Source organism: Pelophylax lessonae (genome assembly GCF_965119305.1).
Source record: "Pelophylax lessonae genome assembly, chromosome: 5".
Taxonomy (NCBI): domain Eukaryota; kingdom Metazoa; phylum Chordata; class Amphibia; order Anura; family Ranidae; genus Pelophylax; species Pelophylax lessonae.
The window spans coordinates 117,948,485-117,968,294 of NC_138772.1; the positions used below are offsets into that span (position 1 = coordinate 117,948,485).

The window sequence follows — 19,810 nt, forward strand, 5'->3', positions numbered from 1 at the left end:
GCCAAGGACCAGTACTGGCTGGCAACGTACTTAGATCCCCGGTACAAACAAAAAATGGCGGAAATGTTACCATAATCATAGAGGGCGGTCAGAATGCAGCACTTCCAGGCCTTGCTGCGGGAAATGCTGCATTCTGCTTTTGCGTACGCTGGCAGAGGAATTTACACTCACAGAGAGACGGTAGCAATCCAACAGCGCCTGCAAGAAGAGGGTGGTTTGAAGATGTCTTGGTGACTTCAGATATGAGATCCTTCTTTCAGCCGACCCATTCGACAGCTGTATTCCGGATCCAGCATCAGGGAACGCCTAGACCGACAGGTGTCCAACTCTTCTCCTTCTCCTGTCTCCTCACAGTTGTCCAACACTCCACCTTCCATGATGCCATCGTCACTTTGTTCTGGAAAAAGGCAGGCTTCTGTGGCTCAAATGTTGGAGCGTTAAAAAAAGGTGTCCGACAGGTGTCTGACTACATCGGGTTAACGGCCAATGTGGATGCTCTGAGGAGTGATGAACCCCTGGACTACTGGGTGGGCAGGCTTGACCTCTGGCCAGAGCTTGCACAATTTGCAATGGAATTGTTGGCTTGGCCCCCCGTCCAGTGTCCTGTCCGAAAGGACGTTCAGCGCAGCAGGGGGGATCGTGACCGATAAGCGCACTCGCCTAGCTCATGACAGTGTAGACTACCTCACATTTATAAAAATGAATGAGGTATGGATCTCTGAGGAATTCAACACATGTGACCAGTAGACCATGTTTCATTGAAATTCCTCATGCCAGGCCACAAATATCCGCCAGACCGCCATCCACCCCCAGCAATTCCTGGTCCTTGGCTTCGCTACATACATCGGCATAAAGGCATTTCATGTCCATTCAGGGCCGAAAATTATTTTATCTGTGAATGCCTAATGTACCTCCAGCCACAGAATACAACTTTCTTAGCTGTCAGTTAAACCCATGTGGGCTAATTTTTGGGGCCTATACAGGCCGACACTTATTTCTGTATCCTGTGAATGCCTAATGTACCTTCAGCCACAGAATACAACATTGTTAGCTGTCAGGTAAACCCATGTGGGCTAATTTTTGGGGCCTACACTGGCCGACACTTACTTCTGTATCCTGTGAATGCCTAATTTACCTTCAGCCACAGAATACAACATTCTTAGCTGTCAGGTAAACCCATGTGGGCTAATTTTTGGGGCCAATACTAGCCGACACTTACTTCTGTATCCTGTGAATGCCTAATGTACCTTCAGCCACATAATACAACATTCTTAGCTGTCAGGTAAACCCATGTGGGCTAATTTTTGGGGTCTATACTGGCCGACACTTACTTCTGTATCCTTTGAATGCCTAATGTACCTTCAGCCATAGAATACAACGTTCTTAGCTGTCAGGTAAACCCATGTGGGCTAATTTTTGGGGCCTATACAGGCCGACACTTACTTCTGTATCCTGTGAATGCCTAATGTACCTTCAGCCACAGAATACAACGTTCTTAGCTGTCAGGTAAACCCATGTGGGCTAATTTTTGGGGTCTATACTGGCCGACACTTACTTCTGTATCCTGTGAATGCCTAATGTACCTTCAGCCACAGAATACAACGTTCTTAGCTGTCAGGTAAACCCATGTGGGCTAATTTTTGGGGCCTATACAGGCCGACACTTACTTCTGTATCCTGTGAATGCCTAATGTACCTTCAGCCACAGAATACAATGTTCTTAGCTGTCAGGTAAACCCATGTGGGCTAATTTTTGGGGCCAATACTAGCCGACACTTACTTCTGTATCCTGTGAATGCCTAATGTACCTTTAACCACAGAATGCAACATTCTTAGCTGTCAGGTAAACCCATGTGGGCTAATTTTTGGGGCCAATACTAGCCAACACTTACTTCTGTATCCTGTGAATGCCTAATGTACCTTCAGCCACAGAATACAGCGTTCTTAGCTGTTAGGTAAACCCATGTGGGCTCATTTTTGGGGCCAATACTAGCCGACACTTACTTCTGTATCCTGTGAATGCCTAATGTACCTTCAGCCACAGAATACAACATTCTTAGCTGTCAGGTAAACACATGTGGGCTAATTTTTGGGGCCAATACTGGCTGACACTTACTTCTGTATCCTGTGAATGCCTAATTTTTCAGATTGGAATTGAAAATCAATGGCTCTGTAAAGGTTTTGCCAAATTGTGGAATGGATGTGGTCCCATTTTACAGATGTGTGAATGGACCCTATATGTATTAGACAATGTATTTACCGGCTGCTGTCACTTCTGGCTGATTTATGATAAAAAAAATAAAAAAAATTTTGCTGTTAAAAAAAAAAAATTTTAGGGCAACATTTCCAATTGCAATACTTCTGTTATGACATTGTCCATGTGCTGGGACTATTTGTGCACAGCTAGTACATCTTTTGTGGCTGCAAATATGACCTAAAGGTTTTTAAAGTTCGCCTCCCATTAAAATCAATGGGGCCCGCCGCGAACTTGCGGTTCGCGGACTTTTGAGAATATTTGCGGCTGACGTTTACGAACCACCCCGGCCGATGTTCGTCCATCTCTATTCACTAACTTTTCAAATTTTTTCTTCAATTTTGCCGTTGGATTTTGTTTACATTTTTTGTATGTCACCTGATCTACCAGCCTATCCAGTTCCTTGTGGTAATCACTTTTGTTCAGAATAACAATCCCCCCTCCTTTATCGGCTGCCCGAATCACTATATTCTTCCTTTTCTCTAGTTCTAGTACTCCCCTATGTAGGTCACCTTTCTTTCGGTAATTTTTTGTTTTTAAATTCCGAATATCATCTTCCACCATATTCTTGAAAACCTCAAATAGTGATTTGAGGTCTTAGTTGGAATAATCGTGGAATGGTTTCTCAAACCACTGTCTTGATAAATTCTATCGGTGTTCAATTGTATTGCTGGTTTTTCCAAAAAATGTTTCTTGATTTTCAATTTTCTGATGTATTTCTCTATATCGATAAAGGTATGAAATTTGTCTAACCCTTTATCTGGTGCGAATTTCAAGCCCAATTCCAAAACTTTTAACTCGTCCATAGTGAATATAGCATCACTCAGGTTAAAGAGACCGTTTCCTAATGTTCCCGCTTTCTTTTTATTCTTTCTTCCACCCCTGCAGCCTCTTCTCTGTTTTCTGTGGCTCCTTGTGGGGGCCCTCTCCTCTGAGGTGTCTCCCACTGTTGATAATAGTGGGGTTGGGATTCTCCTTCCCAATGTTGCCAATGAGTGTCCTGAGGCCCAGGTGTATAAGGTCTTCCCGAATTTGGGGGACCCCCTCCACGTTGCCAATATTGGCCTCTCCTGCCACCTCTGTGTTCTTTATGGGTGGCCTTTCCTCTTGGACCCGGGGCGCCACTCTGCCCCCTCCTCTGAAAAACCTCTTGTTGCTGATATTCATAAGAGGATTGTGCTAGAGGTGGATATCTGTTAAATGTTGGGATTTCATAATGCAAGGTTTATCTATGATTCTGATATGGTGTTGCATGACTAGGGCTGGGTCTACTGCCAGTGTTTGTTTGTGGCCTGCCCGTATAAAAACCCGGAGATCCTCCAATTGGAATATAGTTAGGATTGGTGAACCTTTCCAGCCCAATTTCCCTAACTGGGGAGGATTTCGTAGAGTCAAACTAGTGGTACACTATTGTGTACAAATAATGTGTACACATTATTTGTACACAATAGTGTGTGTCACTAGTTTGAGCGCGGTACCCTTATTAACCACTTCCCGTCGCTGCACTGCCTTTTTAAGACAGCAGTGTGGCTCTCCCAGGCAAAATCACGTTAATAAACGTCATTTGCTTGGAAGGCCACTAGGGGGCGAGTGCGCATCACGGAGGCACTCTCCCACCCCCGATCGTCAGAGGGGAAGCAAGTGCGGGTGTCAGATGGCTCCGATTGCCGTCTGACACCGGCGATCTCCCCCCCGCTGACAGAGAAGGACAGACGGCTGATGTAAACACAGCCGTCTGTCATTCTCCTTGAAGTGATCACAGAGGCTATGTGATCCTGCTATATAGGATCACATGTCTCTGTGATGATCTCACAAGCCCAACCCCTCCACAGTTAGAATCACTCCCCTAGGCTTACCTTTAACCCCTTGATCACCAATAGCATTAACCCCTTCCCTGCCAATGGCATTATTACAGTAACAGTGCATATTTGTAGCACTGTTTACTGTAGTAAGGTCACTGGTACCCCCAAAAGTGTCAAAAATGTAAGTTAGGGGTCCGATCTGTCCGCCGCAATGTCGCAGTCCCACAAAAAATCGCAGATTGCCGCCATTACTAGTAAAAAAAAAAAGAAAACAATAAAAATGATAAATCTTTCCCGTAGTTAGTAAACGCAATATCTTTTGCGCAAACTGATCAAAATACGCTTATTGCAATTTTTTACCAAAAATATGTAGCAGAAAACATTGGCCTAAAATGTTAAAAATTTTGATTTTTAAATGTTTTTTTTGGGGAATGTTATATAGCAGAAAGTGAAAAATATTGTTTTTTTCAAAATTGTCGCATTTTTTTGTTTATAGCGCAAAAAATAAAAATTGCACAGGTGATCAAATACCACCAAAAGAAAGCTCTATTTGTGGGGAAAAAAGAACGTCAATTTCGTTTGGGTACAGTGGTACACGACCACACAATTGTCCGTTAAAGTAACGCAGTGCCGAATCGCAAAATAGGGCCTGGTCATTAAAGCAGCAAAATCTTCCAGTCCAGAAGTGGTTAAGATTTTACAATTTGATGTTTTTCACGTTTTACGTTGCTGCTCATCAGTAGGAAGAATCCTCACACACCTATGTGCAGCCGACATATCTGCAGCAGTCGCGTGATGCAATCATGTTAATATGGACGAAAATCCCTGAGGAATGTTTGCAACACCTTGTTGAATCTATGCCACAAAGAAGTTCTGAAGGCAAAAGGGTGTCCAACCCGGTACTAATAAGGTGTACCTAATAAAGTGGCCAATGAGTGTATACACAGCATGTGGAAACATAATGTCATATTTGCATCCAAAGTGCTATAATTATATACCACATGTCAAAAAATCACAATCCACAAATAATAAATATCCATGCAAGTGAAACACCAAAAAACATATACATCCAGCAAAGTCTTTAAAAGCACTCCAAATTAATGATGTGCCACTCTAATCCACCCTTTGTATGTGTTCTGTGGTCCAGAGTGCCCCCTCAAGTAGTGCGCATTCACCAGCTGCGGGTAACCCCTTATGAATATAAGAAGGTCAGTATGCACCTTGTATGGTGCCAAGATAACTCTTTCCAGTATTCCACTATTTCAGGGTGGTCTTGGACAGTATACACTTACACCTTATTTAATACTCAGGAAGGGGTACAGAGATCCTGGAAAAATATAATTGCGCAACAAATTTATAAAAAAAAAACTACAAAAACACAAACATAAAAAAAACTAGTGTAAATATGCACTCACAATTAAAAGTGCTTCACTTGGCACCCGGTATGACCAGCCAAAAAAATCAGTCGGATCCAGCATGCCAGTGTGCATTGTAAGCGAAGAAAGTGATGTCATCTGGTGTGAAGAAATTGACCAGAAGCTCCATCACTACGTGTTTCGTCACTGGATGTCGTCAGGATGTCACATAAATGAAATGTGTTAAAAAAAGGGATCTCAATGCAGGGCATCTCAACAGTGCCTTTAACTCCTTTGCGCCGGTCCCTTCCGGACCTTTAAGAGGTTTCAGATGCCGGGTGGCTGCATGGGGGGGGGGGTTATGATCATGTGACCACCGTGATTGGCTGTCATGTCAATAGCATGATCTGAAACTTTTTGTTAGCTGCGCGCTCTCTTAGGCCCACCTAACAAGAGCTTGCATATTTGCTCACTGTCCGCGCCTATGGGTAATGCAAGTCAGTGTGCCCTACATGCAACATATACGGTGTGAATCCAGCCTCAAGTATTGTTTCTATCCTGTGGATTTTTTTTTCCCTAAACTGTATTAGACTCTGCATGACTGGCAGTAATATTTCAGTTTCCAGCAGTAGCCAGTGGTTTGTGCACATAGGAACTCCTGGAGACATTAGATCGCCCATTGTGACCAATAAAATGTTAAAAAGAGTGTGGGGCCAGAATAACACAAGGAAGAGAAGAATTGTGGGAATGGGGAAAGAACAACAATAAAATATATAACACAAATAATGAAATAAAGAATAAGAAAATTGTGAACACAAAGCAGTTATGTCATAAGCAGAAATTTTTAACTCATTTCTGTAAGAGCAGCTCACTAATAGCAAGGTTTAATGTTCTCTTTAAAGCTCTGTAGTTTATAATACAGTCTAATGTACAATCAGTGCTAAGAGAAGTTTAAATAATGCTGCTAGAAAAGTAGTAAAACAGTAAAAAAGGAAAGTAAGATAAAAGCACACATATTAATCATAAACTATCTGTATGTTCCATATAATGTATCCATAACAATAAAGTACAACCTTGCGTTGCACAATACGATGTAATAGGCCATATTCATGGCTTGTGATGACAGTGTCAGAAGTTCAGAACTGCCATAGAAATTGATAACAAAAACGCTGACTCATTATTAAAAGTTTTTCTGTGTTTTCTTCATATGAATGCATCTCACCTGTAGGATCCCAGTGCAGCAACTGGTCAATTTGTCATCATGTGCTGGTCTTACTGGTCATTATGAGTACCTGTTTTTCTACCCTGAGATATTAAGTAATGGTCAGTGATGTTTGCTCCAGTTATGCGTTTATTATAAAAAAAATAAATAAAATAAAGTGTTTTTTTTTTTGTACAGCAAGTTCAAGTAACTTAATATGCCTTTAGCCTCTGGTTAACTGTTGCACAGCAGAATGAGGGCAATACCTCACAGTGCTGTCTAAACATTTTTACAGGATCAAAAAGCAGAGGGATGATCTTTTTAGTGTTTTTTTGCCCCTTCAGTGTTCATTTAGTAGGATGTGTTGGGTCCTGGACAAGACTGTATCACATAACTATTGTAGAGAACAATATTTTGTGTAAAAGATCAAAGAGATTGTCAAAAGAAGAATCTTTACAAGTCCAAAGTACTCACAGTGGAAGTAGCGCGACCCCCTTGCTACTTCTACTATGGACACCAGCACTGTCTGCTTATTGGGGAAGTCCACCCTAACACTAAAATCTCTACATCTACAGACAGAGATATAACACCAACCTATCTAGCCCCGTAAAGAAGAAATCAGTATACATATGTTTTTTGAAGCAGATCCGGTCTACATCGGCGGAAGCTCTGCAGAGAAGACAGCCAACAACGGCTGTGAAATGAATGGGAAGTGACGTCACCTATAGAGTTTTCTATGGGGCTTCCGTTGTCTTCTGGCTCCTCTGCACCCACCTCCACAGCTCAGTGTGGGACGGGATTGACTTTAGAAAAGGTATGTATAGTGATTTCTTCTTTATAGGGTATTTTGGTTTTGTGCTGCCCAAGACTAAAATCAGGCACCCCTCTCCCTTCTACATTTGTTCCACCCCAGTCGCTTTAAAACTGCACATGCCCATGCAACAGCAACAAACAATGTAAATTTTACTACCCATAGGTAACACTTTAAAAGCCTTTACAGTTTACCACTTTAGATTTGCACAAGAGTTCTGGTGCTAGAATTATTGCCCATGATCTTACATTCACAGTGATACCTTACATGTGTGGGACAATCACTGTTTGTGTGTATGTGGGACCAACACGCACGTTCACCTTTGCGTGAAAGCATGGGAGGGCATGGGAATTACATTTTTTTACACTGTTGCTTTAATTTTCTTTTATCACTTTTATTGCTGTCCCAAGGAATGTAAACATGCTTGTGACAGCAATAGGCATGTTACAGGTACTCTTTATGGAGAGATCTGGGGTTTTTAAGACCCCCATATCCCTCCTCTGCCTTTAAAAGCATTCAAAACACCAAGATCTGTGTTTTTGAATGCTTTAGATTTTTAAAAAAATGGCTGACGCACCAGCTGGTCACTAGGGGTCTCCCAATGGGAAAGGAAAACCATGAGAGAGCCACTAAATGTGGCAGAAGGAGGGGATGTCCCCTCCCTATGCTTGTAATAGCGATCAGGCAGTTCTAAAAAACGATACCAAGGTGATAACTGCAGCTGCAGGCATCATCCCGGTACAAAAATGCCACCCAAAACAAACAAAGCAAGCTTCATAAAGACATGGGTGAGCGAGTTTGGGGTGGAAGAACCTGACTGGCCTGCACAGAGTCAAGACCTCAACCCGATAGAACACCTTTGGGATGAATTAGAGCGCAGACTACAAGCCAGGCCTTCTCTCCAACATCAGTGCCTGACCTCACAAATCCTCTTCTGGAAGAATGGTCAAAAATTCCCATAGACACACTCCTAAACCTCGTGGACAGCCTTCCCAGAAGAGTTGAAGCTGTTATAGCTGCTAAGGGTGGACCGACTCAATATTGAATCCTACAAACTAAGACTGGGATGCCATTAAAGGTCATGTTCGTGTAAATGCAGGCGTCCCAATATTTTTGGTAATATAGTGTATGTGCGAGAAAAGCCGCCATTTACACATCCACAGGTGCAGCTATGGCACCTGGGTACCACAAATGCAACTGCATTTTACTCTGTATGCCAATCGTGGGGCAAGATCCCTTATATATTAAAAAAAAAAAGTATTTCAATATTATTGCATTTGCAGGAAGGAAAATATTTATATAATGTATATATATATTACCTAATGTGAGATTGTTCAGCATAATACCAGCCATTCCAATTCCTACCATACAACGAAGAACCATATAGACATAAAAATGTGGAACAAATGCTGCTCCGACACCAAAGGCAAACATCATTAAAAGTGAGATTAACATAACAGGACGTCTACCAATCCTTTAAAGAGAATAGACAAAAAGGTGCAGTTATTGTATATATACTTTTATGCAACACTGGCGTTTATTTACTAAAGGCAAGTCGACTTAGCAAGTGAAATTGCATTAGTTTTCCCCAGAGCTTAGTAAATGTAGTAAAGCTCTACTAATTTCCATCATCCAATCATGTGCAAGCAAAAATGCTTTTTTTTAAATTGTTCTTGCACCTGATTGGGTATTCTTTACAATGTGAAGCTTTACCACATTTAAAAAAGTCCATAGGCTATTTGCCTTTACTAACTCCACCCCACTGTGTATCTTACATTCTTAAAAAGGAAATAATGATATTGTCATGTGTCTCCTTTTTAAATATATTTTTTTTGCTTGGCTGGTTCTATTTTCTGGGTGAAATGCAGACATTAAAGTGAAACTTTGCTCTCTCAATCAACATTGACTTTTTTCAATCCTTATGCTGCTAGCATTAGTAAATTGATAGGAAAGCAAATGACATCATATATCCCAGATGCCTTTAGGAGGGGTTTTCTCAGCTAAGCACACCCTCCTTCCAGGAGGTAAATGCTACATGAGTCAACTGCCCTTACTCAAGATGGCCAAGGCCAGAAATGCCAGGGGGGTTTAAAGGTATTTCTCAGCAAAATAAAGCATGGAGAAATTATTGGGTGAATTTGCTTTGAGTATTAAAAATGAATTATAGTGTTTTTGATTTGTGTTGCTCAGGTGCAGTGTAGTTCTGCTTTAATCTGTAAGGACAAAGTTTTACAACGCTAGGATAATAATTCCCATTTAAAACAAAAATAATGAGTAATTTTAGAAAAAGTGAGTGAAATGAAACTTGAAAATAACTGTTGCGTGCCTAAAATAAAAATAATTTTCATTGAGTTCAAGCTTTGTGAGTTGAGCCTAAGGTCTCTCTTACAGTAAGAAGTGTAGCCTATCTAACAATGTTAGCTTATGTGTTCACTGAACAAATGTATATACACTGCTCAAAAAAAATAAAGGAACACTTGTTAATCAGAGTATAGCATCAAGTCAGTTAAACTCCTGGGATATTGATCTGGTCAGTTAAGAAGCAGAGGGGTTGTTATTCAGTTTCAGCTGTTATGGTGTAATGGGCAACAATGAGCCGATCTCCAAAGCAGAAATGGTTTTACAGGTGGAAGCCACTGACGATTTTTCCCTACTAGGGTCAATGTCACTGCTGGTAGCATGAGTCAATAACTGGACCCTGTAGAGCAGGGATCCTCAAACTACGGCCCTCCAGCTGTTGCGGAACTACACATCCCATGAGGCATTGTAAAACTCTGACATTTAGACAAGACTAGGCATGATGGGAATTGTAGTTCCTGAACAACTGAAGGGCCGTAGTTTGAAGACCCCTGCTGTAGAGGTTGCACAGGCACTCCAACTCCTCATGGATGGCACATCAGCAGGACCGATATTTGCTCCTTTGTGCAAGGAGGAACAGGATGAGCACTGCCAGAGCCCTACAAAATGACCTCCAGCAGGCCACTGGTGTGAATGTCTCTGACCAAACAATCAAAAACAGACTTCATGAGGGTGGCCTGAGGGCCGACGTCCTCTAGTGGGCCCTGTGCTCGCTGCCCGCCACCGTGGAGCTCGATTGGCATTTGCCATTGAAAACCAGAATTGGTAGGTTTGCCGCTGGTGCCCTGTGCTTTTCACAGATGAGAGCAGGTTTATCCTGAGCACATGTGACAGACCTAAAAGGGTCTGGAGGAGCCATGGAAAACATTATGCTGCCTGTAACATTATTCAGAATGACTAGTTTGGTAGTGGGTCAGTGATGGTCTGGGGAGGCATATCCATGGAGGAACGCACAGACCTCTACAAGCTAGACAATGGCACCCTGACTGCCATTAGGTATCGGGATGAAATCCTTGGACCCATTGTCAGACCCTACTCTGGTGCAGAGAACCTGGGTTCCTCTTGGTACACGACAATGCCCGGCCTCATGTGGCAAGAGTATGCAGCCAGTTCCTGGAAGATGCAGAAATTGATACATGGCCCCCACGTTCGCCTGACCTAAATCCAATAGAACAGTGGTCCTCAACCCTGGCCTACAGGGCCCACTAACAGGCCAGATTTGCAAGATAACTGAAATACATCCCAGGTGATATAATTTGCTGCTCAGTGATTGCAGTACTCTAGTCTGCATCTCCCCAAGGTAATACTTAAAATCTGGCCTGTTAGTGGGCCCTGAGGACCGGAGTTGAGGACCACTGCAATAGAACACCTCGGGGACATTATGTTTCGACCCATCTGACGCCGTCAGTTTGCACCTCAGTCTGTTAAGGAGCTCAGTGATGCCCTGGTCTAGATCTGGGAAGAAATACCCCAGGACACCATCCATCATCTCATTAGGAGCATGCCTCGTTGTTGTCAGGCATGCATACAAGCACATTAGGGCCATACAAACTACTGAGTACCATTTTGAGTTGCTGCAATGAAATCTTGGCAAAATGGACTAGCGTGCTGCATAATTTTTTCACTTAGATTTTTGGGGTGTCTTTGAATTCAGCCCTCTGTAGGATGATAATTTTCATTTCCATCAAACGACGTGGCATCCTTTCGATCCTAACACATTACCCAGTCCATATTAGTATAGTTATCTAGCATGATATTTTTCCCCATTGAGATCTGATGTGTTTCCAAGTGTTCCTTAATTTTTTTTTAAATAGTGTGTGTATATATATATATATATATATATATATATATATATATATATTGTTTGGGGGACTAAAAAAGGTGTGTGGAAAATAGCCTGCCCCTAGCTTGATATACTCACCCACCAGTCTGCTAACAAAGCTAATAAATCAGTCTAACAATGTAGTTAAAAACAAGGGTTTGGTTGGAGCAATACCTGCCGGTGTCTCATTTAAAGTCCCAAAATACACAGGGTGTCGTGGAGAGGCCTTGCAGCTTACACATGCATTTGCAATTGTGTGTTAACCAAACCCCTGTTTTTAACCTACATTGTTAGACAGGTTTATTTGGTTTGTTAGCAGACTGGTGAGTGGGTGGGTGAGTATTGTGCAAAAAGGTAAATCAGCACAATTAAATATAAAGTGGTATAGTGTTAAGACCCAATAATTTGGGACACATAAAGAAAATACAGCAGCTATATAGAACCTCCTTCACTAACGGGAGAAATGAACTATAGGCAATTATTTATACAGCGCTATATAAAATCAAATAAAGTGACAATGTGCATCATATAAATCAATAAACTCGCTTACAGTGCAATATATATTCCTCTTAGGTGCAGTATATAATGTCAATAAAGTGCATTCAAAGTAAAGTGCATAAGAGTCCACTAAAATATAAATATAACCGTGGTTTAAAATTCAATAAAGTGCTTGATAAATGTTTCCATATAAAAGTGAAAGTGACAACACCACCGTTTAGCCACCAGATGGCCTCTCACCTCACTGAAGCATTAAACCAGCATTGAATCCTCAAAAAATGCCACTTCCTGGATCGATCTCTCACCATTCCATGGACATGATATGTGAATAAAGATAATGAGGCATCTAAGTGTACACTGCTATTATCCTTTAATTCATTCACATTCAAAGTAGAATTGCACTCACATGAATCAGCACAATGGGCTTGTGCGGACCATACATGCCAAAAACAGTAGCTGTCGGGAGCCGTGCTGGTGGGTCGCCGCTCGTCCGTCCAGGTCTCCGTCCCCTATACGCGTGGCGTCTTATGCTTTCGCATCACGACTTCCTCAGTAGGGGACGGAGACCTGGACGGACGAGCGGCGACCCACCAGCATGGCTCCCGACAGCTACTGTTTTTGGCATGTACGGTCCGCACAAGCCCATTGTGCTGATTCATGTGAGTGCAATTCTACTTTAAATGTGAATGAATTAAAGGATAATAGCAGTGTACACTTAGATTCCTCATTATCTTTATTCACATATCATGTCCATGGAATGGTGAGAGATCGATCCAGGAAGTGGCATTTTTTGAGGATTCAATGCTGGTTTAATGCTTCAGTGAGATCGATCCAGGGTGGGTGAGTATATCAAGCTAGGGGCCGGCTGTTTTCCACACACCTTTTTTAGTCCTCCTTTTTCTTCAGTTTTGTCATATACAGGGATGGAGACGTAGAGAAATACCTGCCGGTGTCTCATTTAAAGTGCCAAAACTGCCCATATTTTATACTTTACTCGGTATTGTCTGTAATGGCTCAAGAATAAGCAATATTCTTCTAAAAAAAATAAATAATGTTTTAATTGAAAGCTTATTCTCGTTCCAAGATTTAAGGTAGCCAAAACTGTATTATAAAACTATTTATACTTAAAGTTACTAAGAAAACAACTGCAGAAACTTTATCTGGCCAATTACCTCTAAGAAAGTAACTGTAGCCTTAAAGAAAGAATAACTAGCTTTATTTATAATATGAAAATTACAATTATACAGCCAAGCATTGCCCCTCCGGTGCAGGGACCCTGGGCTCAATTCCTATCAGGGTTTGCATGTTCTTCTCATGCTTGGATGCCCCTATGTGCTCCATTTTCACCCATAGATCACAAGAAATTTTACTGGTAGTTGGTAGTTAGTTTGTACTCAAAATTAGTTTGTATTCAAATCTTCTTTAAAGTGTCACTGGCATAAGGATATTAGATTAGATTCATGTAGTAAAAATAAGATTAATAAACATTAATTTAAATTACTAAATCTTTGACAGTGGATAAATAATAAACATTCTTACCTGTCTCCTAAATTACCGAAAATAACAGATCCAATAAGCAGCCCCAGCATATGAATGGACTGGGAGATATCCTTCTGTTCCTTTTTCTGACATACCAGGTCAAACTTACATTAAATGAAATGCAAAGAATAGTTTAATTGGTTTCACCATTTGTTCTAACAGTACACATATTATTAATATATATTAATACCCAATGTTTTATTTTAAATTAGAGTGTGGAAGGGTTAAAAAAAAAAAAACAATTCATTTTTTGCTGTCTGTGTACCATTAGGGAAATTACTCCCATCTCTGTACCACCCATCTCAGTGATGCAAGTTAGAAAAAAATCTACAAAAATAAAGGGAATTCCTCTCTTAGACAGTTGTCACAGAAACAGCGCTTCCATTGGAAAGCTTCCCATCCTCTCTTGTTCTGGGGACAGCACATACATTTTGGACATTTCCTCACTATCTTTCTCTATACATCAGCCTATAAATAGAGTGGTAAATCTCTCAAATAGGGGTCATACGCATCAATAAATACTTGACAGAGGGTCTAACCCTTCCCCTATGCCCCCCCCCCCCCCCTATGCAATTCAAACAAACATTAAAATGTAGGCCAATAGTGCAAAAATGCTTTTCTGCAGTTTAATAAATTAACTGACCATCTAATAATCCTTTCATTAAATATGCTCATGGACTATATAGATCATATTCATAAGACCACCTAAGAACTGTGCTCTTATCTTTGCACTAGTATTTCAGAACAATGGAAAACAGTACAGAGATTTTCAACGGGATCCCCACGTTTTTGTGTTAAGCTTATTTTGGAGGAATTTCTTTTGCATGGAATTTTTTCAGCAAGAAACAACACATAAAATGTATCAGGTTTTTCATATTACTTTTCAATTGAAACAATGGAAATTATTAACTTCAAATCTGGTGGTCATTCAGACATAAACATGACAGGTAAATTACACCAGATGGCTCTCCCTAGGCTTATTACAAACATAGTAACAATTTTACCATCAAACTGACTTTTTAAATACATTTTATATCATGTAACTTTGTTTCAGTTCTAAATAAGAAATAGCTTTAATATTTTGTGCATAAGCTCACAGTGCTTATTTCCCCATATATTAGACTTACAGGTATTTGTGTGCATAAATGTTTTATACAATCATTTTAATATACCGTGTTTAATATTTAAGTGGAGGGTTCTGTTGTATTAACAGTATGCAAAAAAAAATGTCTGGACTCTGGAGCTTGTTATGTTTTAAATATTGACTGGCTGCTACACATAAAAACACATATGTATTACCAACAGCAATTGCAAACAGTAATTCATGGCAACACATTAAAAGTAAGCTTTAATTTGCTTTAATTATGAAAGGTGACATTTAAATGTTATAGGGATCAAGTTTCTCTCCACCATGTTGTCAATTTTTGAAATTTTGTTCATTTTGGAAAATTGTTCTGTGGGTTATCAGTCCACCTACAACACAGGCACCAAAGGCTGTCTGTCCATACTGTTGGCAGTATTCTACACTGACATTTACCCAGAACATGTATTGATTACCTAACAACAAGCATGTCAACTGAAAAATCAATATTTACAGACCTCTGTGACCAGCGTTGACTTCTGCTTTGACATATCATATACCCATCCATCCTGGCAGACCTCTGTGCTGTTCAGTCCAAATATTTCAATAGATTCTATATCCCAGTCCACAGGAGTGTACATAAGGCATTGCTCATAGCTGCCTTCTGTATTATAAGGGATGGTTAAATTCAGCTGATATTCTTCAGTTAGGTTTGTATTCTTTTCTAAGATCCAGCTGGTATTGCAATGATGAGGCACTGATATTCCCATAAATACTTGTCCAAACATGTGGAAGGCGTTCAAGAAACTGAGTAAACCCATCTGAAATACCAAAAATTTCTGGAAACGGCCAAATTCCCCAACATTTTTTAGAATTTCCCCAAACTCTGTCATTGTGTCCTGAATTACAGTTGTGAAAATCAGGAGAGCAAAGAAGCCAGGAATTAATGTTTAACCCCTGTTTATGAGACAAATGTAATAAGTCAAAGTCTCAGAACACATGCATATTCTATATTACTTCTCTTAGAAGGTGTTTCATATGCTAATTTATACAGTACATAGTTCTGTATGTATAAAATGAGTTACCGTGTGTAAAAACCCTTAACTTTGCAATTAGTGTCTCAGGACAAACAACACACTTTCCTACAAGACAGTAAGAAAAGCATTGATTTATCCAACAAAAAAAAAAAGTTATCAAATTGTAATGATCAACACTATTGTAACAAAAGATCACTAATTAATAGCAGAAAACAAAAGTATACTGTGTAATCTCAATATGTATCATCTTCATATTGTTTTCTTTTTTTTTTTTATAATAATAATTAAGTTCAAATGCTAATTAAAACGTTTAGTTGCTTGTTGTGCATCTGTTTAGACCCATAATCTGGCTAATCTTCAATACTATATCTGTCTCAGTTGGCTGCACAGAATTTCAGGTACGAGAGTACCAATACACAGAAAAACTGGACCATATACTTTGCTAAAAGAGGGGCAGCCTGATTTGTGTCTAATTGTTTCACTAATTTGCTTGAAAAATCTCCCTCAGTATATTTTCAGCAGTATTATACATGACAGTGCAAAAGTTTTAGGCAAGTGTGCAAAATGCTGTAAATCAGGGATTCCCAAACTACGGCCCTGTATCTATTGCAGAACTGCACATGGCATTGTAAAACTCTGACATTCACATACATGACTAGGCATGATGGCAATTGTAGTTCCTGAAGAACTGGAGGGTCATAGTTTGGGAATCCCTGCTGTAAATTAAGAAAGCTTTCAGAAATCGAAGTCTTAATAGTTTATGTTTATCATTTAACAAAATGGAAAGTAAATGAACACAAGAGAAATCTAAATCAAATCAATATTTGGCGTGACAACCCTTTGCATCAGTATCAGTTCTTCTAGGTACACCTGCACACAGTTTTTGAAGGAACTCTGTAGGTAGGTTGTTTCAAACATCTTGAAGAATTAACCACAGACACTCTGTGGATGCAGGCTGTCTCAAATCCTTCTGTCTCTTCATGTAATCCCATACAGACTTGATAATGTTGAGCTCAGGTCTCTGTGGGGGCAAAACCATCACTCCCAGGACTCCTTGTTTTCCCTAATGGTATGGCATGATGGATAAGTATCTGCCTGTATTCTTCAACATTGAGGAAACCATTAATCCTGACCAAATCTCCAATTCAATTTGTAGAATTGCAGCCCCAAACTTGCAAGGAACCTCCACCATGCTTCACTGTTGCCTGCAGACATTTTTCTGCTTTGATTTGAGCGTCATCGCGTAATTTCCGCTGGGTTGGAATGCACTTCGGGTTGTTTGAACGCATCACGTTCCGGAAGTGTGCCGCGATACTGGAACGAAGCGGCTTCTGATACTGCTGTTACTGCTCCTTTTTTACCTCTGTTTTGTGAGTACCTTTCTTTAAGTTAAAAAAAGGTTTGACTTTTAACAATACTTCACTATATGAGCCCTTTCCGTCCTTCATACGGTCTGGATCTCCATATATATATATTATCAACTGATGCCTTTTGAGTGAGTGAGATATATCCCTGTGAGCATTACCTTGCCTACCACTCCTGTGGGGAAGATATATTTGGATTCCTACATATGCCAATATTGATGTCCTTTATTCAATGGGAATATCCCTTTGAGCATTACTACGCTTATTACCCCTGTGGGGGTACAAATATCTGGTAAGCGCGGTCCTTACTGAGAGGGGAGCACCTGAGTTTTCTCACCTGCACTGCACAAGTCACCTTTGGATCACTTCAGGATTTTACATCTTTGGAACCCAATTTATAATTTTGTTTTTTTCACCTAGATGGACTATTGCTTGACGTGCACCTGGTCACTCTGCACTGGTCACTTTAGATAATTTTCTGTGACATGCACTTAGTCACTTTACACTAGCCACTTTGTTTACATTTATTTGTACTGTATATTGGATGGATTAATTACGATTGTATTATTTATTTAATTGCAGTGAATTATTCACTTTATACCACTCATCTTTGTACATTGAGTCACTTACGGTTTTTTGATACCATCTATGTTTAATTGACAAATTTATATTCCACTATTGCACTTTTTGGCACTTTTGTCACCTTAAAATGTAATATTTATTGTTGATTTTTAAATCTCTCTATTGATGTGGTATTATCACTAGACATTTAGTTAATAGGTGTACCTGGGTCCCCAGTAAGCATATGTCTTTCATCTGCTGCATTAAGTTTCCTTGGCTGAACATTACGTCTATGGTCTCCAACATTGCCCATTTCTTTGTCCTTCTTGAAAAAGAGCTTCAATGGCACATCCTGAAACCCCAGTCTGCTTTGAAATCCCTACATGGGAAAGACCTTGTTCATATAGTATAACTATATTGTATGTTGTTTCTGTGCTTAGTCTTGCCATGGTGTATGATCTGTGACATGAAGCTGCCTTCTCACCTTATTAGCAGAGTTTGGCTGTTCCCCACCCAGTTTTAAGCCCCCTAAACAGCTGTCTCTGTTAATCACAGTCAGTTATTGACTGTGTTTCAACCTACATATGAAATTGATGATCAATAGCGCCTGCTTGCTTTAACTGGTTAATCATACACCTGACTCTAATCCTACAAAATCCCTGACTTTGTGCAACTGTACAAATTGTGCAAGTGTAAGAATTGATGCTGGTTTAAAGCCAAATGGTAGTCACACCCAATATTGAGTCATTTAGATTTTTAGGTTTACTCACTTTGCATTTTGTAAATTGATAAAAAATAAACAAATAAAACTTTTTTTAATTCCTTCTTATTTTACAGCATTTCTTCACACCTACCTAAAACCTTTGCACAGTACTATACTTCTAGTTATTACAGTTTCCTTAACAGTAAGGTTTAATGCTGTTCACATTTTGTAACCTTGCTACTGCATATTTTTATTGTATTCACTATAACCATTTGTAGATTAGCCACTAGACGGAGCTCTCAGTGCCTTAGTGCAGTTACTCAGTCTCTCTTTAACACCTGTTGACGTACAATATTAGCCACATAGGGAGTGCTTTGTATTCACTGATTCTGCCAGCTCATAGACTGATATTGTAAGAAATGAGCAGTAAAGCACAACTATCGTTTAGCATTGTAAAGCAGTAGTTAGGGTCTGCAGCTATGTGCCTTAATGTACATATATAATTATAATAAATACATTAAAACAATGTTTTTAAAACACTAAAACACATTAATATGATTTCTTACATTAAGCAGATATATTTACTTCTATCTAAAAGTAATTTAAAACTATACATTATTATATAATGAAAGAGGTGTTCATCAAATATATATGTAGCAAACAGAAAAGATGGGGCACCACTTAGCAGCATTCTTAATAGCAAACAGCAAAAGTATTTTCTTGCAGACATCAAAAAGCACAAAGAAACTAGTGATGGTTTTTAGGCTCAGGATCTAGTTCATGTTGTGATTTGCAATAATTTAAATCAAACATACCAGAAGTGCATCATCGAAACATGGCTAGGCAACTTATCTAAATAATCAAATTGCTATGCAATACACAAAATAAAGTTACTCAAGTGACAAAGTGTGATATGAAGTCAATAAAAAATGACACCTCAATCTAGAGCCACAATAATCCTAGATTAATAAATATAGGAATGTAAAATATGAAAGAGACGGTTGCCCCTAACGGCCTCCGAGACAGTAGAGATTGGAATTTCTCTGTAGCTCAGACTCAATACACAAGAGATAAAATTAAGAACATGTTCTATTTATGCAAAGAAAGTAAAAAGCAACATATTTCAACAAATCAGAAAGACACAAACAGCTTTAAAATACAAAAAAAGTATCACAGGTTGGTCTAGCTGTATAGTAATTCCACTAATACTTAATATACTCCAGTAAGTAGGTCAAACCTATATTGGCTGCTCATTGTGTATGTAGCACCCTCCTAGGTAGGTGCTAGATAGTGAGTATAGTTTTGGCTCTGTCTGCCTATTAGAGGAGCAGCAGGTAAATTATATATTGCACTCTGCTTAACGGAGAGCAGGATCTGTGAGTAAGGTCTGCTCATTGTGGTCAGTGTGTGAGTCATGTGGTCTGG

At 39.8% G+C, this 19,810-nt stretch overlaps 1 protein-coding gene across 2 annotated transcripts in view; it reads right to left on the reverse strand.

Annotated features, from left to right (window-relative positions):
- The window catches only part of LOC309556904 (solute carrier family 22 member 13-like), a 63,152-nt gene extending 47,328 nt beyond the window's left edge, over positions 1–15,824 (reverse strand). The window contains exons 1-3 of one of the 2 annotated variants that reach the window (XM_082259461.1): positions 15,239–15,824; positions 13,640–13,743; positions 8,742–8,896 (exon numbers count right to left, since the gene is read on the reverse strand). In XM_082259461.1, the coding sequence (XP_082115587.1) occupies positions 8,742–8,896; positions 13,640–13,743; positions 15,239–15,613 (634 nt within the window). In that variant the 5' untranslated portion in view covers positions 15,614–15,824. The remainder of the gene's footprint in view (positions 1–8,741; positions 8,897–13,639; positions 13,744–15,238) is intronic. The other variant, XM_082259462.1, reaches the window with a different exon arrangement.
- Positions 15,825–19,810: the final 3,986 nt, after the last annotated feature.